This window comes from Anser anser (genome assembly GCF_964211835.1).
Source record: "Anser anser genome assembly, chromosome: 1".
Lineage (NCBI taxonomy): Eukaryota > Metazoa > Chordata > Aves > Anseriformes > Anatidae > Anser > Anser anser.
Window position 1 is genome coordinate 104250181 of NC_139720.1, and position 25903 is coordinate 104276083.

The 25903-nt window shown below is 45.8% G+C and overlaps 3 protein-coding genes across 5 annotated transcripts in view; 2 read left to right on the plus strand and 1 right to left on the minus strand.

Moving 5' to 3' along the window:
- Positions 1 to 117: 117 nt before the first annotated feature.
- On the minus strand, positions 118 to 3652 carry M6PR (mannose-6-phosphate receptor, cation dependent). The gene is made up of 7 exons (XM_083822004.1): positions 3381 to 3652; positions 2565 to 2738; positions 2175 to 2347; positions 1977 to 2086; positions 1650 to 1780; positions 975 to 1101; positions 118 to 389 (listed from the first exon to the last, which is right to left on the minus strand). Exons 1-7 carry the CDS (start codon positions 3635 to 3637, stop codon positions 267 to 269), a joined length of 1095 nt encoding a protein of 364 aa, XP_083678130.1. The 5' UTR covers positions 3638 to 3652; the 3' UTR covers positions 118 to 266.
- A 3034-nt stretch (positions 3653 to 6686) lies between these two features.
- On the plus strand, positions 6687 to 18953 carry LOC310893478 (killer cell lectin-like receptor subfamily G member 1). 2 transcript variants are annotated; one of them, XM_083822551.1, is made up of 6 exons: positions 6696 to 7065; positions 7170 to 7373; positions 13654 to 13746; positions 14500 to 14651; positions 16643 to 16746; positions 17718 to 18951. In XM_083822551.1, exons 2-6 carry the CDS (start codon positions 7259 to 7261, stop codon positions 17827 to 17829), a joined length of 576 nt encoding a protein of 191 aa, XP_083678677.1. In that variant the 5' UTR covers positions 6696 to 7065; positions 7170 to 7258; the 3' UTR covers positions 17830 to 18951. The 2 variants fall into 2 exon arrangements, with proteins under 2 accessions (XP_083678678.1, XP_083678677.1); XM_083822552.1 differs by lacking the exon at positions 13654 to 13746 and having other exon boundaries at positions 6687 to 7065; positions 17718 to 18953.
- A 3970-nt stretch (positions 18954 to 22923) lies between these two features.
- The window catches only part of A2M (alpha-2-macroglobulin), a 28229-nt gene continuing 25249 nt past the window's right edge, over positions 22924 to 25903 (plus strand). For both annotated transcript variants that reach the window (XM_083822117.1, XM_083822118.1), the window contains exons 1-3: positions 22924 to 23177; positions 24805 to 24988; positions 25615 to 25774. In XM_083822117.1, the coding sequence (XP_083678243.1) occupies positions 23080 to 23177; positions 24805 to 24988; positions 25615 to 25774 (442 nt within the window). In that variant the 5' untranslated portion in view covers positions 22924 to 23079. The remainder of the gene's footprint in view (positions 23178 to 24804; positions 24989 to 25614; positions 25775 to 25903) is intronic.

Genomic DNA, 25903 nt, shown 5'->3' on the forward strand with positions numbered 1-25903 from the left:
TAATCTTTTATTCCTGAGTCTTCTCAGCGCTCAGCACTTGCCCCCCACCAGCTCTGCTGCATTTTTGAAGAAAAACAGCATTACATTCATAAGACACATGATCAGGGACCAGTGCTGTTCACACCCAGAGGCATCCAAGATATTTGACACACCAGAGACAGCAAAAGCAAATCGTAGAAAGAACATCAGAAGTGAGAGAAGAACTGGCTGGGAAGCATCCGATTAAACAAGCACTGGGGAGAAAAGAGTTCGGTGTGGAAAGCCCATCACATTGGTAGCAAGTGGTCGTCCCGTTCTTCTGACTCCTCACCCAGCTGGTCATCGCCCACACCCCGGTACGCAGCTGGTGCATTTCGGGGCTTCGATCGACAGACAAAGTCGCAGCCGTCCTGTAAGCACAGGTTATCGCACTGGAATCAGACTGTGTGCAGGCTCGGCATCCGCGGCACAGCAGCTTCTGGCTTGCTATGGGACTACACCCACCCCAGTGCTATCGGGGGCAGGTCCACAAAACACTGTCTGGGTAAGAGGAACATACATGCAAATATCCTAGACAATCCTGACAGTTCGTTAAATCTGGAGTAGGACATGGAACCAATTAATAGCATGCAGCAACACTGAGACACGCACGGAGGATAAGCAGCACTGCCTAAGGTGACCAAAGAAGGGTTTCACATAATCAGACATGAGCATTTCACAGTTCCCAGCTTAACATTCCTACCTGAAAACCATTAACCATAATGAGCAGCAGGGATCCAGCCTCAGCAAGGATTCAAGGTCAGTAATGCCCTCCATCTTCCCCCTCCCCACTCCAAAAAAAAAAAATAACCTCTCCTTCTGCCACAGGGTACACTGCAGCAGGTCTACCCAAGAAACACAGTCCACGAAGACAAGGAAGCTACCATTTTACCATTCTCTCTTATCCTAACACACAGGCCTAGACTGCAAATATACAGACAGAGATTTTCACTCACCGCCACCAAATTGCCCAGATCTTGCCAGAAGGCAAAGTGAGGAAACTGCTCCATGCCCTTCGCTCCCACTACAAGGCGCTGGAAGAGGAACCCACCAACAATGTAGACTGCAATTACCGAAGCAAATCTGGAGGGCAGAATAAAAAAAAAAAAATCAGAGCTAAGAAAATCCTAGAAACAACTTATTCCAAGCCAGTTACCTGTCTCAGGTTGGTACTGGAGGAAGCAGCTGAGCACCACTTAAGAAGTGATCTATTTAGCAAGACCACACTAGAAAAGGTCTCCAAAATATTGATCTGGTAGTAAGTATCTTTCAGGATCATTACATGAAGTAGCGCCCCAAAGCACAAACACAGAAAATGAAGAGTCAAGACTCCTAGTCTGAATTTCTAGCTTTGGCAAAGAGCTGCTGTACCATTCCAGGAAGTCACGCCTCCCATGTTTCGGTGCACTGAGCTGTAAACTATGAAGGGGGACATCTGCAGGGAACAGAGCAGCTCTGCAGCATCACGCCTTAAGCTAGAGCTCATCTACAAAGCTCAGAGGCACAGTCACATTTAACAGTAGCTGTGGGTAGGTATATTACAACGTTCTGGTCTAGCATAACACTTGCTGCTTTTCTAAATGGCCTTGGAGATTATGGCCCAAACACGAACAGCTCTTCCAGTGACTCACGTGATTAGTAGAATGGAGCCAACGCTGAGGTGGGAATCCTCAGCTGGACAAGCCACGCTGCTGTCCATCTCAAAGAGGTAGAAACAGTCCTGCTCCTTTTCACGCTCTTCCGAAACAATGCTGAACGAACTCTGCAATTTGGGAGAAGTCAAGTCACATGAAAATACGCCCAGGCATGCTGAACTTTACCAGAAAGCAGTTTTATCACTGTTAGTGCAACAGCCACCAGAGAACAGAGGAAAACCTCACTGCCTTCTCACGGCCCTTCTGCTTATAAAGACTGTCTGAGAGCCTCCTGCTCCTCTCCCACCTCATGCCGTCACTCACCGCTGTAACTCCCCGCTTGCAAGAAATCATTATCACAGCTCTTCTCTTCTCACCGCTGCAGTGCCTACCGTATGAATCACCCCCCTTATAAATCAGCATGATCCAGTCACCTGCCAAGAGAAATAGAATATAGGCTGCAAATCCAGACCAGCAGGCAAAAGAAAGATACCAAGTAAGAGATACTGCATGTAGTCTTACTTCCATTGAAGACCTGGGTTTCATTGATTCTTCCTATTACTGTAGTCTTTCCAGTCCTTCTGTCCCTTTGTACTAGGCCAGCAAAATCATGTGAGCTGCTGTCGACCTCCCTGCACACCCTGAACTGGTAGGTGTAGTTTTCTGCTGCGCCTATCTCCACAGTCGCGTTAAACCTGCAGCAGAGAGAGGACGGAACAGACTGCCCACCGAATCACAAAGAGTAGGGCTCAAAGCAGTTGACACTCAAGACCTGGGAAGCCAGTCACAGCCCATGCTAATGACAGAGCCCGTCCTGAAGTCCAACCCCAGACTCTTCCCTCCTCCTGACCTTAACACAGGCACCGCGCAACCCCAAGGCCCACAGCAAGCTGACACGTGCCCGCACTGTACCTCATTTGGCTCAGGGGTTCCAGTTTCTTCAGCAGGGCTTTTTCCATTTGTGACTCACTGCTCTCATCACCGACCACATCGCAGCTCTGCTCTTTCAATGGTTCAGCCCCCACACCAACAGCAAGTGCCATGAAGACCACCAGCACAGCAGAGGTGTGGCGAGGTGATGACATCCTGGGCACATACCGCAAAGAACACAGGGGATTAACCATTTCATCCCCCTGCAAACTAACTGCAGGGTCACAGAGTCAATTATTGGCTACTTCCTCAATCCTGACTGTGAAAAGGAGAAGTAGAAGTCTAGAAACACTTCACAGCTCCCACGAGACACCAAATCCTAGCTTTTTTACTCAAGGACAAGTCACGAGGACTCTCTGGGATTCTTTTCTGAGTTTTGCCTCGGGACTGCAAGGACTTTGGCTGCTGAACGTGTTAATTAGCATCGATTCAGCCGCAGCAGAGCCCAGCAGGCTGAACGCTGGTGTGAGCTGCAGGCACTGCGCAGCCAGTCAGCACATAACGATTTACCAGGCCCCTAATCAATCCTCGCCGCAACTCCTGCGTAAACGGCGCGCAGGGAAGAGCCACCGCGACCTGTCGGGCTCCGTCTGCTGGGGCTCCCTAACCCTAACAACCACGCCACTCCCCCAGCACCACTCGAGCTGACAACAACTCGTCACCCGCGAGCCGCGACCCGCGCCCCCCCGGGCCGAGCAGCAGCTCGCTGCTGGCGCAGCCTTCCTCGGGCCCGCACCGCGCCGAAGCAGGAGGCGACGCGGCCGCGCTGCCCTGAGCCTCCCCCCCGGCCGCACCCACCTGCCGCCGCCCCGAGCCCGGCGAGCCCCCAGCAGGCGCGGGGCGACGGCACGGGACGGCCGCCCGGCGGGCACGGAGCAGGCCGCGGCCCCGGCCCCGCCCGCAGCGCGCCTTCCCCCTCCGCCGCCCCGGCTCCCCTCTGCCGCCCCGCCGGCCGGAAGCAGGAAGCGCCCCGAGCGCCCGGCGCTCCGCCGCCAATGGGAACCCGCGGACGATTTCTCAGCGAATGGGGAGCGCGGGCGGGGAGCCCCGCCCATAGGCGGAGCGGCTCTGGAGCCCGCCTCCTTCCTCGCCTCCGTCCAATGAGCGACGGAAAGAGGCCTCGAGGCTCCCACCCCCCTCGCTGCCCTGCCAATGGGCGGTGAGCACCGCCTCCTGAGCGCCCGCCCGCTGCTCCCTCCCCGCCAATAGCCGCGGGCGAGAGCGGCTGGAGGCGGGCGCGGCTCGCCCAATGGCGGCCGAGCACGGCCCGGGAGCCGCCCCCGGGCTGTGAGGGGCTGCGGGGCCGCGCACGGGGGGGCGGGGCGAGGGCGGCACCTGCGTGCCCTTGCCTGTGCCCGTGCCCGTGCCTGTGCCCGCGCCCGCGGGGGCGCGCACCACGCACCGCCCCCGGCCCCTCCTCCTCGCCGCCCGCCACCAGAACACCGCGGGGCAGCCCGGCCCGTCAGGCTGCAGCGCCCTCGTACCCCTCTGAAAATGGCCAATGTAAACAGTTCGTGGCTCTCCTGGGAGCTGGGCTCTCACCTCCGGCCTCCGTGCGGGTCACGGCACCACAGTCACTGAGGCTGGAAAACACCTCCACCATCATCTGCTCCAACCACCCCCCTACCACCAATGTCACCCACCGAACCATGTCCCTAAGCACCAGGTCCAGCCTTTCCTTGAACCCCCCCAGGGACGGTGACTTCACCACCTCCCTGGGCAACCTGTCCCAATGCCTGACTGGTCTTTCTGAGAAGAAATGTCTCCTCATTTCCAACCTGAACCTCCCTCTAGTCCTATCACTAGTTACCTGTGAGAAGAGGCCGACCCCCAGCTCCCCACACCTTCCTTTCAGGTAGGTGTAGAGAGCAATGAGGTCTCCCCTGAGCCTCCTCTTCTCCAGACCAAACAACCCCAGTTCCCTCAGCCGCTCCTCACAGGACTTGTGTTCCAGGCCCTTCACCAGCTTCGTTGCCCTTCTCTGGACTTGCTCAAGCACCTCGATGTCCTTCTTGTAGTGAGGGGCCCAAAACTGAGCACAGTACTCGAGGTGGAGACTCACCAGAGTAGAGTACAGGGGGACAATCACCCCCCTGGTCCTGCTGGCTGCACTATTCCTCATACAAGCCAGGATGCTGTTGGCCTTCTTGGCCACCTGGGCACACTGCTGGCTCAGCTGTTGCAAATTTTGCTGCTGCAGCGGAATTCCAGGTCCAGCATGAAGTTGGTGAGCTTGAACATCTTGAGTAGGATTAATAAAGCTATAAATGGTCTGACGTTGGACTATTTAAAGGGCATTTGCCCCCACTGTGATGGTAAGAGTCTAGTTTCCATGGCTCTGTTTTTAGAAGGAACAACTGAGGCTTTTGTCTTTTAGTAAGAAAGAAATGCTGGATTCAGTGAATTTGTAAGCATGGTAGAGAAGTAACTTGTTTGAGAGGATTCTGGGAGACTTCCCTATGGCATGATTCTTCAGCAGTGAAGAATTAGGTAGAAGCATTGTTGGCTCCTGGAAAACCGATCGATTTAGTCTGGCCGTGATTTGTACCCTACGGCTGATTCTACTGGGAGGATGGCAGACATCTCAGCTGCATCAGTCCTATTGATTTATATGCACAGTTGGATATTAACAGTGTTATCTGCACATGCTGCAGTTTGGTCAGTTCCCCTCTATTTCTTGTCCAAACTAAGAACTCAATTTACTGATATCTGAGGGAAAATGCTAAAACATAAAAACAGAGCTCTTAGTTCTTCCCCACAAGCCTTCACTTGACAACAAATAACTCCATCTTCCTTATCATACTGGCCCAACAAGCAGCAAGCCAGTGCCTTTGACCACAACTTTCTCCTCTTGGTCTGGGCATTTAATCAGTATCTGAATCTTGGTGGTTTCTTTCCAGTCACACTTTATATTCCCAGCTAAACACTCAGAATGACTATAGCAAATTCTCCCTCTCTGGGCTCATCGGATCTCTTTACACTTCTCTAATATCCATTGAAAACACTCAGGAGAGCTTCCCTCTTGTGCTGCTCTGCTGTGTTCTGCCTTCCCCTTCCTCTCAAGTACAGACTTCTTGTCTTGCAATCTAAAGGCTCGATGCGGAAACCCATTATTGGAAGGAATCGCATGGGTGCAATCTGCCATCCTTAGAGGGAAGTGTGTGATGGAGAGATTTGCAGAAATAGCCAGTTTGTACCTTCCCAACCATGTGCTTTCTCACAAATAGTCCACAGCGCTCTGTATCAAATTAAGCGTCTTCCCCAACAACCACTTCTCAAATTTACAGCATGTCACTAGGATGAGGAGCAAACATTCCTGCCCTAGAACTGAAAACCATGGGAAAGCCCTTCGTTGTCACTGCCTGGGCAGTTCTTGTAAATGAACTGTACCAGTGAGGAAGGTGTACATCCCAAGCCTGGAAAACATCCCCAGTCTGAGTATGAAGTGGAGGGGTTCATCTGGATCAAGAGAAAAGCCAGCCAGCCATGCAAATAAGAGGTTTCTCAACTTGCTAGAAGCATCAGTACTCCCCACCATTCTCACCAATGGTCAATCTTCAGTATTTCATAAGAGGACCTTCCTTTCCTTTTATCTCTGATCACAGAATCACAGAATGGATTAGGTTGAAAGCGACCTCTGGAGATCATTTGGTCCGACCCCATTTTGCTCAAGCAGGGCCACCCACAGCAGGTTGCTCAGGACCATGTCTGAGCTGTTTTTGACCATCTCCAAAGGGGAAGACTCCATAACCTCTCTGGGCAAGCTGTGCCAGTGCTCCATTACCCTCATGGTAAGGAAGTGTTTCCTGATGTTCAGAGGAACCTCCTGTGTTTCAGTTTGTGTCCATTGCCCCTTGTCACCACTGAAAAGAGCCTGTCTCTGTCCTCTCTGCACCCTTCCTTCAGGTATTTTACATTTTATACATTGATGAGATCCCTCTGAGCCTTTTTTTTTACCAGGGTGCTCAGTCCCAGCTCTGTCAGCCTTTCCTCATGTGTGAGATGCTCTTTAGTCATTTTAATGGTCTTCATTTCTCTAGCTTCATTTCTCTCTTGTACTAATGCTGTTGAGATGTTAACTGTTGAGGGTCTTGAAGGATGTCAGCTCTCAATGCCAGCCTGTTTCTCAAGCACATTTGCCCTGGGTGTTGATTATAGAAATGAGTTCCTTGTCAAAATGTTCGAAACTCATAAGGCTTCATTCTCAAACAAACATGTGCTGTGCACTTTTACTTCCCTTTCAACAGCAGCTGGGCTGCCAGCTAGCTGTAGCCATTGTTTATCCCACTGGTATTTTTAACCTTGTACTGTCCCTATCCACCTGCTTCTGTCCTGAGAGGGAACTCTTCAGACCTGCACACTTTCTCACAATTATTACCACAGTGCAATCAAAGCCTTTCATTGGCAACACTTCAAAACTCATGAACTTTGTGATTAATCACCTCTTCCACTCAACGCTGCTCTTAAGACATCCCTCAGGAGGGTAGGAAATGAAATGTCTTGCATTTACAACGCTCACCATTCTGGTGTAAATTTGGTTATTTTGCACAGCTTTGCAACTTCACATTTTTTGTCTTCTGAATGTAGCCTCAAGTTTCCTGTTTCACGGGCGTTGAACCCTAGCAGTCAGCAGCCTGTTCGAAACACATCTTGTCATATGCACTCTTTGCTTTGGCATGGAGGGAAGCAGATCAGATACTTCTGCAACAGAAACAAGTGAGGAAATAATCTATACTTCTGTCAAATTCTCTGCAACTCCTCCAAGAGACAAAGCTGCACAGGAAAGGAGAGGTAAGGAAGCTCGATGAGGTAGGTCAGCAAAGGATTTTACTTCTAGCAAAAGCAGGATCTAATAAATCAGTGAGCTACTCACTGATTTTGAGTACCAGCTCGTGGTACTGTTGTTCTGATTTTAATATTACCTGAGTATTTCACAGTGATAAAAGCCAATGTGTTGTTCCCCTTCCTCCCTCCATCAGACCCCTTACAGTGTCTATTACCGGACGTTCAACCCAGACACCCCTTTCTCTGAAAGAAATTTGTACTTTTCAAGTTGTCTGCTTGTCAGCAATAAGAGACTGTCAGCAACAGTTCTTTGAATAGCAAACGAGATGTGAGTACAGATAAATTATGGGTGTATGCTAATCAGAGATCAGAGACAGAAGAGGCATATGAGATCATCCAGACCCTCTCCAATGGGTCTCTGCAGGATTCTTGTCATAATTTTTTTCCTATGTTTTCTCTGTTCTAGTTTTACATACTTCCCACTGATCAAATTTTCAGCTTTCCCCCAGAGACAGTCCTGCAGGGCAGTTTACTATCAGAAAGATTTTCTTAGTACTTAAGTTTCTCTTTCCTCGCTTCTGCTCTCGCTTCTGCTCCATTCTCTCCGTTTAGCCCTCGCAAATGTCGTACTGAGCAATTTCTCTGGCCATTTAGTTGAGAAATCTCACCTTAGAAAAGTGAAATTTTGCATTGGTAGTCATTTTTTATAAACGTCTCCTTCCCATAAGCTGATTGCTTTTAAACTAAATGCCTGTGTATATAGGTGAGTCGTGCTGTATTGGCTGCAACACTACTGGTTGACCTTATCTTTTTTCAGAGCTATTGCAGCAAAGGAGGATATTTGGGATAGGATTTCTATGCCATGCTCAGAGTAACTGTATATATCTGCAGTTGTTACTACTGCCTCGTCATTTGCTTCCTTCTAGAAACAAAGTCAGCAGAGAACCCACTCCCAAGTTCACATCTGGTAGTTGCACTCCACCTGCTTGGAAGGCAATCTCAATTTTGCGTGTGCTTTCATTAGAAAACACATTTTCTGATGCATTGGAAAACACAGGGACATCCTTTCATTCCCCACTATTTGTGTTCACTCCTATCCTGTCGGAGGTGGGAATTCTAGGATGCTGTGGTGAGATGTTTGCAGTTTTCCTTTTAATATTCCTCCTGTCCAAATTGCTTTATGTATCCTTATATTTTTAAGCTAAAACCAGAAGGCCTGAAAAAGCTGATCTTTGAACAGATATTCTATGCATAATATTTGGTTATTTTCCAGCTGTCTTCTGCATGCAAGGAGTTCCTAAGGAGAGAAGTTTAAGTAACTTTCTTTAGAAGAGCTTTATTTTCAGCTCTCTCTACATCTCTCTCTTCCTGCCCCCATCACTTTTGGGAGATGTGCTCTCAGGTTTTTAATCTCCATTTTTAAATGCAAATCCTTGCTACTAAGTCACCTCTGTGACCCAGTGTCAGAGGTGTATCACAGGTGCACAGATCAGTCTTCTGGCCAACCAAACGGTATTGGCTCACATAGACTCCCCGAAAATGGTAGTTACTCTAGATCTGTCCTCTCTGGCTGCCAGAGAGCCTGAAATATTTCACACTACCAAAATACCAGTCCACCAGTCACTTAAAACAGTGGTTACCCTATGTGACTTGCTTGTAGTAACAGCAAGTAACCAGCTCTGTACCCTCATTTCTTACAACCTCCTCTCTGGCACCACATAGTCACATTGCTCCCATACTGACATAGGCAGGAGCTGAGGGGATGTATCTGGGACAACACAATGACATTCCTCAGATTGTCCTAGAAGGCATGAATTTTAAAATGCTAACAACTTTCAGTTTTTGAACTGAATCTGGACTCCCAAACCTAAAAATAGTAGGTCGCATTCCTTGCAGATGAATGCAGTGTATCACACTCGTCTCTTCAGAGCTCTCATAGACCTAACTGGGTGTTTTTTATTCTAGAAAGCTATAGCGTTGTATATTTACATTAAATATGCATCAGGCAACCTCTCCCTTCCCTCAAGGAACCTCTTCCCCAGTTCACCAGACAGCCACGTGTAAATATGTCTGGATGTTCCACTTTTCAAACTCATCTCAGGTACTTCTCTCTTCCTCTTCTACAAAAGCTTCATGTGGTATTTCCAGTGGTTGAGGATCAAGCACAAACTCTTGAACCTGTTTTAAAAAAGGGGGACTGCAGGAACACCTTTCTGCAAGCAGTAAATGTCCTTATTTATGAAAAATGTTATTCCATTTCCCTGGGTTGATCATTACAATTCAAGGGAGGCTCAAATTCAGCTTGAATGCTTCAGTATGACTTGCCCCTTTCACTTTCTTTTTTTTTTTTTTCCTCTCTGAAAATTATTTAATGGCATAACTTTTTGTTTTAAAATCTCAAGTGAACTAACTGGCTCTGGTCGTGGAAGTGCCCTGGGATTTTGTTTTGATGCTGATTTGCTGAATCAAGTCAGTTTATTTTTGCTGCAGTTGGTTTGAAACAATAGAGGATGAACTGCTCTATTCATTGCCAGTAGGCACCAGCTCATATGCCTACTGCTGACATTTAAGAATTAACTGTTTCACAGACTGTCATCCCAATAGCTTTGTCCTGAGAGCAGTTTCCCCTAAAATCAGAAACAGTGATTTGGAGGATGCAGATGTCTTCCTTGAGAGGCAACAGAGGAAGGAAAACAGAAGTGAAAATTCTCAGTTTCTCCAAGCATGTGGTCTCTGAACAAATAATTATGTTTCAACAGATATTTATCCTATTTTGCTTAGTTTTTGGCTGTGAACTTGCCCAGAGTGGTCGTGGAGTCTCTGTCCTTGGGAGATCTTCAAAAGCTGTCTGGACATGGTCCTGGGCAGCCTACTATAGCTGTCCCTGCTTGAGTGGGAGTGTTGGACCCTATGAACTCCAGAGATCTCTTCCAACCTCAACCATTCTGTGCTTCTGCGATCTGCAGAGAAGCTCCACCTTACACCTTAACCTTAGGCTGACTCCATTCTCTTGAGAATTAATTTGATTATTTGACTGACTGATAAAAACTATGTCACCAGAAGTACAAAGATGACCTTAGAAGAGGAATAGAGAGCAGGCAGAGAGAACAGGACTGAATTCAAGTTTTTCAGTTCTCCCATTGTCCTCCCATATGCAAAGTTGATAGACATTCTGTATTTTGTAAGTGAAAAGACATTTTTTCTTTAATATTGATTTTAAAATAAATACTTTTTTTTTTTTTTTTAACTACAAGTGAAGCAGTTAGAAGATCCTGCAAGTCCATGTAATGAAAAATAGAATAGAATAGTTCAATTGGAAGGGACCTTCAAAGATGATCTATTCCAACTGTTCCAGACTGACTAGCTTCAAGAAATGCTACAGAACCTTTGCCGTAGGAAAGATCTCTTTACCAGAAGGATGATGCTTAGAACAAACTCCCTCATACTCTCCTTGGTTACCCTGGAAACTTATTTTAGCTAAAACCACAGGCCTAAAGATACTGCGATAAAACAGAAACAGGTTTTAAAAACAGTGAGTCTAAAAACATCTCTAAGACTAAAATAAATTAATAGAAGCAGGACACCAACAGATTTGAGGACAGAACACAGGAATGGTCCATCATGACAGGCAATATTTTCCTGAGAATGGCTAATAGACAACAGGGGTTTAGTAGCAAACTAAATATGTAGTGATAGGTCCCTACAACAATCTCTTTGCCTTCCTGAAGTTTCGCATTGATCTGCCGGAGTTTACAGTCTTGTCTGTTTTCTTTATTTGGACTTTCCATGCTGAAACCAGGTATTCTTCTTTTTCATTGAAGTCCCTTCCCCTTCTGTTTTAGCACTGGCTTTCTTTGTGTTTTCTACAGTATTTTGGATATGTGATATGATATGTGTTTGTTTTCAGCCTCCACCAAGGGATCCTATAACAAGTCTCTCCTACTGAAGTCTCCCCTAAAGAACCAGTATTTTGTTCTTTTAGCTGTGCCTTTTAATTTTTCTGACAAAACACCTCATTTGCCTGTAGTTTCCTATTTTGAAATTGTTATACCATAGTGTTCTCCCTCCTCTCCTGTTGAATCTTGGTGCATTTATGGTCACTGTGACAAAGAAGCTGCTGGATGGATCCATGGTAAGCCATGGCCTGTACACAGCTCAGGGCAGTCACAAGCTGCTTCTATTTTTGAGCGTCTCCCAGCTTGCCACTCTGTGAGGCAGTTATTGATGGTGACAAAACATTTTGTCTCTGTGCCATTCTCTGACATTTGTTTAATTTAACATGACTTTATAGGATTTAATATGAAATCGATGCCTGTCATTGTCACTGTGCTTCCTTAACTGTTGCTCTGATTTTTTTTTTTTTTAAAATTCATGAATGCTATCACCATCCTTGTCTGGCAATGTGTAGTACCATTTTCACCCTATTTATTTAGTAGTATTTGCCTGATCTGTGGGGTTCCTGTTACTGTTACCCCATTAATGTAGTTGATTTATTAACATTAACTTTAATTTTACTTGAATGGAGAACAGCCTCCTCTGTCTTCTCTTTATATTTTGTATCCCATTGTTAACACATCCTACTCCCAGCCCTTCTTCAACCAAGTCTCTGATGTGCTTGCTGTGGTAATGTCTTTGGCCTTCTCTTTCCTCCATCTTATTCCTTAGACTACTAGAATCTTTTAGGAGCAAAAATATGTTTCTTTGGATTGTGTGACACAACCAAGCACCTGAGATTTCATGAGCTTCGCTGGGGACTTTGCAACTGGGTTTGCGTAGAAGATTCGAATTCGACTAGAAAAGGTTGCAGTATATAATCTTAAGAGAGAAGCACAGGAAAAATCTTGTATTCCTCAACATCAGCAACTATTAGCTGCCTATTTAGTGCTTCTTAGAACTTCTTGTTGTTTATACAGCTATCAGATTGAATTTAATAAAAAAAGCAAATCAATTCCCACCTGCAGCTCTGCCGTGGTATTAAGTACAGGCCTCTCCTCAACCTGGGAGATTAGATTTTAGTGCTGAGATTTCAAATGGCTTAAGAGAATATCTCTTGGGGCAAGCACAATGCTAGAACATGACAGTAGGAAATCAAGGTGTAGACTGGAAGTTACCTGTGCTTTCTATACACAAACAGATCTCTCTCAGTCCTCTAGACTGAAATCCTTCCCCACCCTTTGAAGGGAAGTTGTTGTAGACTAGGGCGGAGGCTTCACTAAGTAGTCACCCTCTGCCAGTGACAGTGGGTGAGCAATGGATGGTGGCAATGAAAATGTGGAGAGGCATAGAGGTCTTTGAGGCTGGTCCTCCCATCCTGCTGCCCCACAGAGAGAGATGTGCGCGAGAGTGTAGGATTGACTTGGGAGTGTCCTGGGATGGCGTAACACAACTGTGTGTCTAAGCTTGTGAACAGGATGCTGAGGTTAAACTTGTCACTTTTGCTGAGACAGCTGTGAGAAAGGCCTTGTTGTTTGCACATAAGTGGGAACAAGGTAGACGTGGCTGTACAGCTCTGTGTTTCCGCCTCGAACTTCAACACTGAGGCAGGAGCGTGTTTGCTGGAGGTGACCCTTGGTGACTCATAGTCTTCTGCCAGCATGAGGTGCCACTCACCTGCTGGCTTGGGCCAGGTGCTTCCTCTCCTGGCATCACGCACCACACCACAGCTCCTGTGGACTGGGAACAGAGCCCCGTAAGGTGCCCGGCCCAGCCTGCCACACCATTTCCACCGGGGGAGACGGTGGTGGGAGTGCAGCCAGACTCCGCTGTCCAGGTCATCAGAAAAATCTCTGAAGATGAGACAGGTGAGAGGCTTGCCTGGGAATTTGGTCTTCAGGCCAGAGTCTGGGTCAGTAGGCTCTGTGGAGACCTCCCGAGAAGCTCAGGCAGGGACCAGTGGCCCCAGGCTGAGCTGAAATAGGGCTCCTGGGCTGATGGGCATTGGTGGGAGGAGGCCCCAGAGGCCTTTTAGTGCTCTTAGGGCCCTGGCAGCAATGTACAGAGTGTAGACACTCACTCCTGGAGAGACAGAGCATGGGTGTATTACTAAATGACGGGTGGAGGAGTTTTGTAGTACATCCCTGCTCTTTCTTTTGTGGTGATGATATGCAATGCATCAAACCATATTAAACATATCAAACCCCTCTGTTGTACCTATGTGTTGGGACAGGGATGCTCTAAATAGTGCAGTTTCTTACGGAAATGCCCAGGACACAAGCAAACTATCCCAAAACACCATCAATTTTTGTGTGGGTCCTGTTCATTGTGGTTCTTCTTTTCTCTTTTACAGCTCCCTGTCTGAGGTCAGTGGTTGTGCCGGGCTTGGCTATAGGCTTTGGGATACTGAGCGTCTCCCTAGCGATTGCTTTGATTTGGAAGATGAGTAAGTGCGCAAAGGGGTGCTGGTGGTGAGCAACCAAGAGCGAAGGACTGGAGACTCATCTAAGCACAGGAGATCAGATCCTGAACTCCATTATATTATATGAGGTTAAACCAGAAGCTGTTCTGTGTTTCTACCACCTTTATGTACCTATTGCTTATTGAGAATATTCTGAAGAATACATGCCTTATGCAGGCCCTAGGCAACCCATCTCAGACACTGTGGCAAAGAACAAGGAAACATACTGAGTGTTTTTTTGTAGACTTGTCTGCTATATTTAGGATGGTAAACTGTAAAGCAATACATAAGATGTGTAACACATTTGCATGCACACAAAAGGTGCTAAACCATGTAGGAGAGTCGACTGTTTGCCTCATAAAATCCATTCACCTGATGTGTGACAAAATCACATTGTGCCCACAGAATGACGGCATTTTTTTCCCTTATGTTTTGCACACCCAGAGTGTATTTTCCTTTCAGATAACCAGTTTTGGTTCTGAGGTAGCTGAGTAGCTCAGGGGAAAACCACGGGGTGGAAGAGTTACACCAGCATTAGAGTGCATGGGACACACGCACATGGAAAATGCACAGAGGGTTTGAACTTCTGTGTTCTTGTTTTTAGACATTTATTCTGATTTGTGATTTCTGCATTGCTTTTATCCAGGAGAGTTGCTTTTCAGTAGGCCCTTGCTTGCAAGAGCCTTTCTGTTTGTTGATTAATGGTAGAGAAAGACCGGTGTTTTAATTCTTTTGCAGATGACTCCTACCCACACTGCCCTGAGCATTGGATAGCCTACAGAGGGAGCTGCTACTCCTTCTCCAAGGAGAAGAAGGATTGGCGTTCCAGCCAGGAATCCTGCTGGGCACAGGGAGCTCATCTCCTGGTGATCAGCGATACCAGTGAAATGGTAATGTTTTTTGTATTCTTTGAGGACCTTCCATTTCCTTGCAGATATCTCAGTGATTAACATCCAGGCAGTGCTGTCACTCTGGCAATATTTTGGTTTAAAGGCCAGCAAGCCTTTAAACTATAATATTTGCACTATAATGTTGCAGTGCTGTTGTGGTTTCAGTATATACCTAATAAGCTCCCAGCAAGCCAAGAAGCAGAGCGGGGAAAGGAGAAGTGAGGGTCGCTGTCAGCTACTCAGAATCATCCTAGGAGGGAAGTTGGGAGACTGCCTTTTCCACTGCCCTGCTCCACCTCCCTCCTAGCCCCAACAAGGCCAATTTGAATAATTACAGGAAAAGACTGTGGCACTGTGCAATCTCCACTCATTACTTACAAACCAGTACATCACTACACTTCAGAAATGCTTCTTTTTCAAAGTGTCTTTTGTAAAACCAATGCCTTTCGTTCCTGCAACCACTCCAGCTTCTTCTGCTCAGTCACCCCTGCCACTCCCTGTGTTCATGTACAGATACTTCCTTCTCAGTCTGTTTTCAATGCTGACTTCCTCTCTCTGACAAAAAACAACAACAAAAAAAACACACCTCAGTTGTGCTGGTGTTATCAGAAACCACTTGTTCTACTGCTCATTTTCCATCAGGTGCTCACTGGTAACAGGTGCATCTACTAAAGAAATGGATAGAGCTAACCACTACGGAAGTGAAGCATACCTGCACAAGTAGAGCAGAAGTACTTGATTTTGTTCTGTGCAAACCAGGACTTACTAGCTCATGTCCAATGAACGTGGACAGCCTCCAGTCTGTGGATGAAAGCTGCACTGTGTGACGTGTTCTGTAGTGGCTTACAAGGCTAGGTGTCTTCTGGTCTGGGAATATGTATCAGACTCTCATACTTTCTTAGGCAAATCTTGGCTCCTTGGGAAACACTCATCTTCCCCAAATTACCCATTTCTGTGCATGAAGAAAGTCTCTCTGTTGCTTTCTCAGTACTGTCCCTACCACCTGAGTATAATCCATTATCCCTCCGCAGACTTCCCCACACAAGTAAGACTTTCCTAGCTATCATAGCTACCCTATGTTGCAAAGTGACTGTTCCCACGCCCCCCACCTCCCCCCCCCCCCCCCCCCCCCCCCGCCCTGCCCTTTACCAGGGAAGCGCATTTTTAGCACTTTAGCAAGCCAGCTTTGTTACTGAAATGTCTGAAAATGGCTATGAAAATGTCTGCTCTGAAGCTTTTTTATGGCAGCAGGAGATAAGGATGGGGCCCAGCCGTGCTACTGAAAGGTTGCTTTTGCTGGGTTTTATTGCAAATGTGGAGAAGACAAAATCCCCCCTCTCTCTCTCTTTCTCTCTCTCTCTCTCCCCCTCTCCCCCCCCTCCTTTTTTTTTTTTGGGGGGGGGGTGTTTACTTCGGGGTGAGTTTCTATTGCAGGCTTCAACTTTTAACAGTAGACAGGAGTTAAAGGTTAGGCAAAAGGAAATGAACATTGAAAACATGTAGGAGGAAGGTTCATATCAAATTGTAATGAGCTTTAGTTCTGAGTTCTTCGCACAGATCTGTTGGTGCCTGCACTTCCTGCCCTGACCAGATTTTACCTTTAATTGTTAATACATTGCATTATCTAGCTAGCTAGCTATATGGGAGAGCATTAATGTTAATACTAGTAGCATACATTCCTACATAAAGCTCTGTGTAGGATACTCCAGAAGACTGTGGTGCATTTGGTTCACATATATTGCCCTGAACTGTGAAAGCACACTTACTTCCTTGTGAGTATACACTTAGTTGTTGTTCCAGGCATGATCTTCAGGGCTGATCTCCCTGATCAGCCTGACTATCTTAGCAGATGTGAAGAAGCAGTATTGTGAACCACATAAGGAACAGTCAAGTGAGAGGATGTATTTTGCTGTGTGTTCTCTTGACTTATCCTTACCTCCATTTTCAGGCTGACTCTTATAAGTCTCTTTATAATTCATCACCATTTCTAGAACCTGTTCAAGAGTATTCAAACAGCATGTTTCTGGATTGGACTGAGCAAGACCACAGGCTCTGACTGGATTTGGGAAGATGGCTCTATACTCAATGGCACCCAGTGAGTTTAATTCTGTTTTAAAAACAACAGCGCTAAATCAGATTCCCCAGTGTTTCAGAATATCCACAGTTCCTGCACTAGATACTGTCTTCCTGGGCACATTTTACCATTACCTGTATGTCACTGAACTCAAAAACCCCTAATTTTACTGCCCTGCACCTTGTAAAGTAATGTACTTATGAAAAGGAAGGCTAATATTACTATCTCCTTTTCTACTTCCTGCAATCTGCTCAGACCAAGGGCGATTCACCTGCACTGCCTACACAGTTGCTCAGTCAAAAAAGCAGACGGTCCATCTTGTCTTACTGCTTTGGGCTAACTTGCACCCATTTTGCCAATTGCTGGTGCCAATTAAATGGGTTCAAGGACCCACTCCTTTGCTGCTTTGCTGTGCCAACCCAAGTCAGAAACTTATTTTTGGCACAGTCTTCACTTATACAAAACTCAGCATTGTGCATGTGGCAAAACACTATGATTTGGTCCAGTGCCTTTGCCTTGCCCTTTCCTTTTTATAGCAAGCAACACAATGAGTTATTCTCTAACACTTCTCCAGCAAGGAAGTTTGCCCAAGATCATGCTGTCAGTACACTAAGCACTTGGATTAGTTCTTTCCTTAAATCCAGTTTACTGTTCTTGCAAACTTCTTGAAGGTAATCAAATTTCCATGAAACTCTCAGCACTGCTGTTCTCATGCTGATGGACATCACTGTTGTTGCAGGCCATCATGTTTATGTTCACTTCTGAGTTAGGTTCCACAATGGTAAAATGACTTAGATGTGTAAACTCCAAGGAAGACTGTTTTCTTTTTTTGGTGTACATTTTGTTCTCTAATAGCTGATTATTGGAGGTTGGGTTTTGTCACTTCCTTCTCTGTGCTCCACCCTTCAAAATCAGAGCTTTTTCTTCCATGCCTCTTGGGGATAATCTCAGCATTTTCTCTCAGACTCATTTTTGTTCCATGTCTTTTGCAGAGTCCTGTCTAACAGCCCCGTGCAACAATGTGCTGTCCTCATACGGGATCTCTTTCAGGCCTCCAGCTGTGAATTTTCTGCTGCATGGATTTGTGAGAAATCTCTTAGATAAATCCCTTATACATTTTCATCTCACAACTGTCTCATCACTGGTACAAGTGGATCATTGTCCTGCGAACCAAAGCTCCACACAAGACTGAGGTCTGTTCCTTGCTCTAACAAATATGCCTTGCGAGGACAGGTTTGTTGCCCTTAAGGGTGAGTTATCCTCAGTGCTAGATCCATTTCTAGTCCACATCTGTTGGCTTAGTGATGTTTGGGACCAGATGAGACCTGGCACTTATCCTCTCTCCTTTCTTACTATTTTCAATACCATTTTTTGTAACAGTAGAAACTGGGTCCTCAGATCTCTGAAGGCAAGCTGGCCATTTTTCTTCATTCTTGAGCATCAGATTCCATTTCCATTCTCTGCATCTCCATTGTATGGTGCCAGCAGGACGAGGAAAACAGAACCTGCTGTTCACGGTCAGTAGCATAAAACAGACTCCTTCCGGTGCAACCTCTCATTTTGCATCCCAGAGTTATGAACAGGAGAGTGGAGGGTGAAAGGAAACTACAACTTCTGTGAATCCAGCAGTGAAAATAAACATCCAGTACTGTACTGGACCAAATATACAAATGTATATCCATGTCTTTGCTTCTCTCTTTTGGAAGAAACCACCTGCACACCATGTGTTATAGGCCAACTTCAACCAAATTAATCAAGAGCCTAGACTTTTGGAGTCAAAGGAATGCAGTTAATTGTGTGTTATTATTGCATCAACCAAGAACATGTTTCTTTTTCCACCTCTGGAGATTTATACTGCAGAGAGAGGAAGCAGTGGACAAAACCCTAATACAAGTTTTCAGGTGACATAGAACAGACAGGCTAAGAATGGGACAGCACAAAAACACGGCAAACATTAACACTGGGACAGTAGGTTGTATTACCACACAACTGAAAAATTCTTTTTTCACCCAGAGATTTTGTTTCAACAAAGGAAGATAAATGTTATTAATCTCCACTTTATCCTATTTCTCTTCATATATTTATATCATATTTCAGTTTACTATTACCAGTTTATCCCTTGGCCTGGGATTGCAGTTTATAGTCTAACTGCAGTCAGAGCAGTTACTCAGACTGGACTGCCTGATGGCAGGGTTGTGAGCAAAATGTCTGCTGTTGACGGTCTGTGAGTTTGACTGTACATGTCCAACAGGTCTGGTGCATACGCGTAGGCATACACTGCTTGGCCTGTCTGAGTGGTCTCTGGAGCACGTGTAGCAGCCGTGGCCTGTTCTGAACATCTGCCTCACTATGCGTAAGTGACACAGTGTGCATGTGAGCGTCTCCATGGGGATTTCCCAAATACCAAGTAGCAAACCTTGGCAAGCAGCAGGTTAGTGGTAGATGTTTTGAGCTGTGCGTTTGGTCTGGGAGAGATCGAAACGTGCTACATACTACATGCTAAATGTAAGGACAAGGAGGGCACTCTGGGTAGCAGGAGGTGGACGGGTGGAAAGGACATGTTTGGGGAGATGAGGCTGAGGAGACAAGTGTGGAGGAGTGGTAGAAATTAAGAGATAATGAAAGCAAAGAACCAGGCAGCACGGTGCAGGGCAGGGAAGGACTAGAGAGAAAGTAATTGACCCAAGCACTGGAGATTTCATCTGAAACTGTGAGATTAAATGTTCAGTAGGAGGACTGCAAATAATTCGGCAGTGATTGTTAATGGGATTGTTACTGCTATGCCACATGTAAATAAGCATTACAAACAGCAGTGTAATCACAGACAAAACAGAAACAAGATGTTTCCAAAAAGAAAATTGCTGTTTCCCCTCTGCAATTGTATTTTTTAAAAATAATTTTAATTGTCCTTGCATCACCTGGTTGAAAGGAGCAGTTTAATGCAGTTTTGAGCAATCCAGTTGCAACACAGCAGGAAATTCCTGGCAATGCCATATACAGAATGCTCTCAATTGCGTATCCCCGAGTATTCGAAGTTTGACATTTATAGAGGGTGTAACACATGGAGAATTCAGGGCAAATTAAAATGAAAATACAGACCTTCGCATAGACAGATAAGGGGATGTCTGCTGAGACTCATACAGAGTTCACAGAGCAGAGGGGATTAAGTTGGGAATGTTCCCAGCAAGGGTAGGTCTGCTTTTCAGTAACCATATCTATAATGGTCAGACCTGGGGAAACTGGAGGAAAACATCAGTGTTTTAAGCAGCAGAGCAGAAGCTAAAAACCTTGAGTTTTCACCCCAGATTCTCTGAGTTACTGTGGGTGAGTGATTTTGTAAGTGCCAGCGTCCATTCAGCTATCAAAAGAAGTTACTGTCCCCAGCTCCCAGAAAGTTGTCAGGACCTGTGAAATAATGCTGGAGACTTTGCCTGCATTGTCAAAATGCTGGTAGCATTTACAGGAAGAAACCTAACAGTTACTTTACCCAGTGAAGAAACAGCTACTCACATTATCACAGTGCCTATTCGTGAGGTAAGCATGACTCTGAGCTTGCCTAGTTTATCATATGAATAGTGCAACAGCTTTGCTTCTCCTAGGATTTTACAGCGCAGTGCATGCTAGACTATTTTATGCATCAGCTCTTCAAACATGGCCTCTCATTCTCATCCCAAATAGATGCTCAAGAAATGTAAAATAAATAAATGGATCGGGTTGCCTTAGAAGTGGGCCATGCTTTGAAAGGAAGGGATTTTCAGTTAGGGATTTTACTGTTTTAATGATGGAGACCCAGAGTCTCCTCTCTGGGTTCAGATTTTCCCTATACTGAAAGGATTTGAAGCAAGTATATTTATTTCCATGAAAAGCAGTTGAACAAATATCTTTGCAAGAGCTTTTTATCTTCTGCCTAGAGCATGTTTATATAACTGACCGATACATACTAATTTTGTTGGAAGTTCTTCTTGTATGAACACTGTAAGCAGTAATGAATGACTGATAAATGGTAAATTCTCCATCCTTAGAGGTTTATAAGATTTTGCTTAACAAAGTCATGGGAGACCTGATCTAGCATTGGCAACAATCCAGCTTTAAGTGAAAGGATGGTCTAGACAACTCCCAGAGCTCCCTTCCAATCGGCACTTCTGTGATGTTATCAGTGAATGCAGCTTGATTCTTGCTTCAGATACAGGATACTAACTGCTGTTTTTGCTTAATTGAAGCTTCCCTGTCACTTTCAGCTACACCAAACAATAGAACTTTAGATCTACTGCAAGAAATGCAGGGAAGATACCATTAAAACACATTCCCCTAATAAACAGGCTAACACCTTTCAGGAGTTTACTTGGGGACCTTAGAGATAAACCCTTAAAATTCAGCCAAAAAACTCTAGAAAGCCTGTTGGCCTTCTCAGTCATACTTACAGCTGATGGAAACAACAGGAGAGAGGGAAAGCTCATTTCCACTGCCTTGTTTATGCTACCACCTATAAGGTGAATCACATGGGCCATGCAGAAACCCTTGGAATTAGACTTGTGGACCCTAAAGTTGCAATTGGGAATGTGATGGAGACCAAGCAGCTTGAGGGCAGATTTTAAGAGGTGGTTTGGTATCTGTGCATGCTCATTGGTATCTACTGGGACTTTCAAGATTTTAAAAACCTTTCCCCTCAATTGACTGAAAACATTTCTCAGTTTTTGGCTACACAACACACTTAGGACCAAGGTCCTAAAGATTGGGACCTGGTTTCTGGTAAGTGTGAGCTGTTAGACTGTTTGCTAAAAAGCATAGTGTTGGCTTCCCCTGCTGTGTGCAATCCTGCACCTCTTTCCTCTAAGGTTTGTATTTAATCAGTTTAAATCAATGTAAAGTGTCATCTCCTTTTACTACCCCAAGTACAAATCCTCCTCTCTGCAGGTGAGGGAAGTTTTCCTGGGTTACGTTTCTTTTGGGCAGGCAGAGCAACCCTAAGGCACCAGATGGAGAAGGCAGAGCACAAGCTTGGGCTGCGTTTCTTTCTGAAGTCCCCAGGGAACTTAGACATGAACTACCGCCCTCTTTTCTTCCCATAGAGGTTGCTGCAGGGCATAATGAGATCCCTAATGAATGTTTGTTCTCTCACTGAGCTTGGATTTCTTAACTCCAGACTTCCTGAGCATAGCAAACTTACAATAATAGCAGGAGAGGGGAAGGACAGACACAACTGATTTATCCTGTTACCCTTTTTATTCTCCAAATTATGTTCTCATCCTCTAACATAGATGTCTACTCTTTGAAGCTTGGCTTATAACTATGAATAGGACAGATATTCTACTGCCACTTGCAAGGGTAATAATTACCAGAGCTATTGATCCTCCTGCTGCAGACCAAAGTAACCGTGGCAGAAATAATGGTTAAAAAGAAATTTCCCTCTGTGATACAACACAATCCATCACACTGCGTTACATAGTGAAACCAGGAAGGACTCCACCAAACAGCAATAACTCGATTTATTTGTCCCAATAAGTTGACCTGGAACAAGAACCAGTATAGACAAAGCAAGACACAGGCCACGTATGTTCTGCTGCGTGAGGGCAACTGCTGCTCTGGGGGACTGGTTAATGTGTTACATGCTGTTACTGGGTTGAACTTTTGGCAGCTTTCTATCATGTTACTGACAGTGCTACGGTGAAGGTCAGACTATCTCTGAAGATTTGATTGTCCAGTTGATCTCTGGCCCCTTTTCCTGGCATTAGCTGTGGTGGGACCAGGAATGGAGAGCACAAGCCACCAGGGTGGGTGGAAGGGAAATGTTTTCACAGTTTGCACTCCCTGCTTTCAGATCCTGTGGGACTGGCCTGCTTGTCCTGCTTGTAAATGGGGGTTTGGCACACCCACTCTTGCTTCCTCAACACTTGCTCAACCTTCTGCTCCCAGTTCCAAGCAAATCATCTCTCCTCCAGGAGCCTCCAGGATCGGAGCCATGGCCAGCTGGGGGCCGTGCCAGAAGTGGAGGCCTTCCTCTTACCCTCTGGTGTTAACCCTTCTCTTCTCTAGCTATCACCTTTCCTCCTCCATCGCCTGCTGCTCTGCCCCAAAGAGACAGCTCCAGCCTGCTGGGCACTCTCCCCTCCCTCTTCCCCCAGCACCTGGCCTTCTGCCTGGGCTCAGAGCTGCTAGTTTCAGCTCCTCCTTGCAAGCCTCTCCCATTTCCGGACAGGCCCTGGCCCACTGCCCTTATCTCTTCCAGCCCCCGGGCTGTTTCCAGAGGAAAGTATAAAGGGGTTAACTTAGAGAGCAGAGGTGCAGTACAAGCGGCACCGAACCAGGCTGGGTTATCTGTTTTTCTGCTCTACTCGCCACATCCTGCTCTGCACCATGGGGAAAGATGGACTGCCCAGCAACTTTAACATCTTTCTCCTTCTCTTCTTCTTCCTTCCTGGAGATACCTCGCCCGTCTCGCCCGTCACAGAGCCGTAAGCTACACAGGGGGGTCCCAGGGCAGGCAGGAGAACTGGGCTTTATTCCTCTATCTATTGCTTTGTGTCTCATCTTCTGCCTACTTTCCTTTACCTGGGGATAAAGACACCAGAACTGGGTAAAACATCTTCTGCCAGCAGCAGCTCTAGTGCTTCAGAGGGACCCAGAGCAGTCTGTGAAACTGAGATATCAGTAAAGCTGCAGCCAAAAAAAAAAAAAATAAAAATTGGGAAAGAGTTTTTGCTTTTACAGAGAATTGACATGATTTCAATGAAACTCTGCAACAAATTGTTTCTTTAGTTAAAAGACAACTTTTTATAGCTGTTCTATAGTCATTTACACATTCAGTTTTTCTAAAGTGAGACACTTTTTTATTTTTTATTTTTTGAAAAGACAATAAAACATTTCATTCATTATGTTACTCCCAAGTCAAAATGCCTAGGAGATGTGAGTGTTTTTCTGATTGATAACACACTCAAAACAAGAACAAATAACAGATTTGGCATGACCAGAAATTGTTTTATTTTTTAATTCACATTTTTCAGTCCAACCAATGGAATGAAAATTTCAGTCTCATACAGAGTTATGTAGAACTGTAAGGCTGTGACAGTTAAGGTCTGTGAGGTGCTAGCAGACTGCAGGGGTACATTATACTTCATTCCTTTACCTCCTTTTGCCCCGTTTGTATGTGATGGAGTATGTATTGTGTGCACGTATGGAAGGCTGTGCTTGCAGTGCTTTGAGAAATACAGGGTAAGTGGACAGCAGGGTCAGGATCCAAGGGGCCAGAGCTTTCTCCCTGCAAACTGGCTGGTGGACATAAAGGTGTCAGAGCCTCCCATGCCACCAAGAGGAGTGCCCTACCTTACTACGCAGGTGTTGAGGTCCCTTCTACCAGTCACTTGCTGTTCTGGGGGTGAGGAGGCCAGACCTTGCCCACCCAAAAGGATGCACTGGTTGTCATTAGGTGGATCAGGTTTGATTCCCAGATGCAGTTCTGGGCAGCATGGCAACACCAAACTGCTCATGCTCTGCAAAGTGGTAGGCTGCCTAGGACAGAGCAGGGACCCACTGCTCACGATGACCCAGAAGTGCATCACTTCCCTGCAAAGAACTGAATTTGCTACAGAGTTTTGCTTAAGATCTGGCACCACACTGTGGTAATTTTGGATCCCTGTGAGGATTGAGAAAACGCTACAGATGGTTGGCAGAGCGGAGTCAATGCCATTTATTCACTAGGTACTGGCACTTGAATGACTCCTGAATGCTACTAACATAGTCTGTTAATAGACTTTTTGCTCTTCTTGCCACAGGCAGTATTCAGAGTCCCAGGAAAGAACACTGCTATTGTGCTGGAACCTGGAAAAACATATCCTTTCCAGACATGTACATTGAGAATTTCCTGTGGTATTTTACTTTTGAGAGCTCTCTGCTTTCCTTTTGAGCTCTCTGCTTTCCTCTGCTATTACAGACATGCCAGAAATCTTACTACACTTCTAGAAAATGTAGCTCTCACCCTGAACAGTGAGGGCTGTAGTCATCAGATTGGTTTATTTGCCCTTTCTGTACAGCTCCTTCCACCTGTTCCTGCTCCTCTGACCTAGCCTTCCCCCCTCTTTCTAGGCAATACATGGTGCTGCTGCCCTTTCTGATACACACCGATGCTCCTGAGAAAGTCTGTGTTCAGCTGACCCACCTGAACGAGTCTGTGACGCTGAGTGCCACGCTTGAGTATCAAGGGGAAAACAGGAGCCTGATTGATGATGTGGTGTCGGAGAAGGATATATTCACCTGCATCCCTTTCTCTGTGAGTATCTAATCCCTTTAGGCTGATTCATTGCACCAAGGATAAACAGTAAGGGCACTGAATAGTAATGAACAGAGTAACACTGTATAGGTATTCACTTTCCTCTTGACCACAGGTATGTTCATGTCCATCCTCAAAACCCTGTCACAGCTGAGCTCTCCTTAGCATGATATCTGAATGGGAAATGCTCAGTCCTGGAAAGCCAGCCCCTCCCTAAGACAGGAGGAGGAGATGTATAAGGATCTGACATGTCTGGTTTGGAAAAGGAAATGTTATGCAAGGACTAGAGACGTTATCTGAAGGAGGAAAGGGATTACTCCATAACCCCTGTGAATGTCAGAAGGACAGAAAGATTTTGATCAGGGCATTAAGAATTTCTTGAAACTGAGTGGCAGAATTGTGAGTTCCTTTACTGCACAATACTTGCACAATCACTACACAGCTGTAGGAAAGTACAGGAGTATGGACAAGTAAAGATCAGTCTCTTGTTCCTGATTTTATTCTTCTTCACCTCTGTGTTGGGTCTGTCAGGATTATATTAGATTTGTTATTTTAGGAAGGCCAGTTCAGTTCAACAGGCTTTTACAGGCAGTCCATAACATAGTTGCCTTCTTGTCATTCTCCAGCTTCCAAAATTAAGCAGCCAGTCACCTGCCACATTTATCACTGTGAGAGTGAAGGGGGAGACCCTGCAGTTCAGCAGCCGCAAGACGGTGTTGGTCAAGAATTCTGAGAGCTTGGTCTTCGTCCAGACAGACAAACCTATCTACAAGCCTGGACAGACAGGTACCAGGGAAGGGGTGAAGATTTGCATTTGAAGCAGAAATTACTACTAAAACTGTCCAGTCTTAGTGCTTTCAGTGGGGGGCAGAAGAGCAGTCTCTCATAGCTGAGTTGTATGTTTTTAATCCTCCA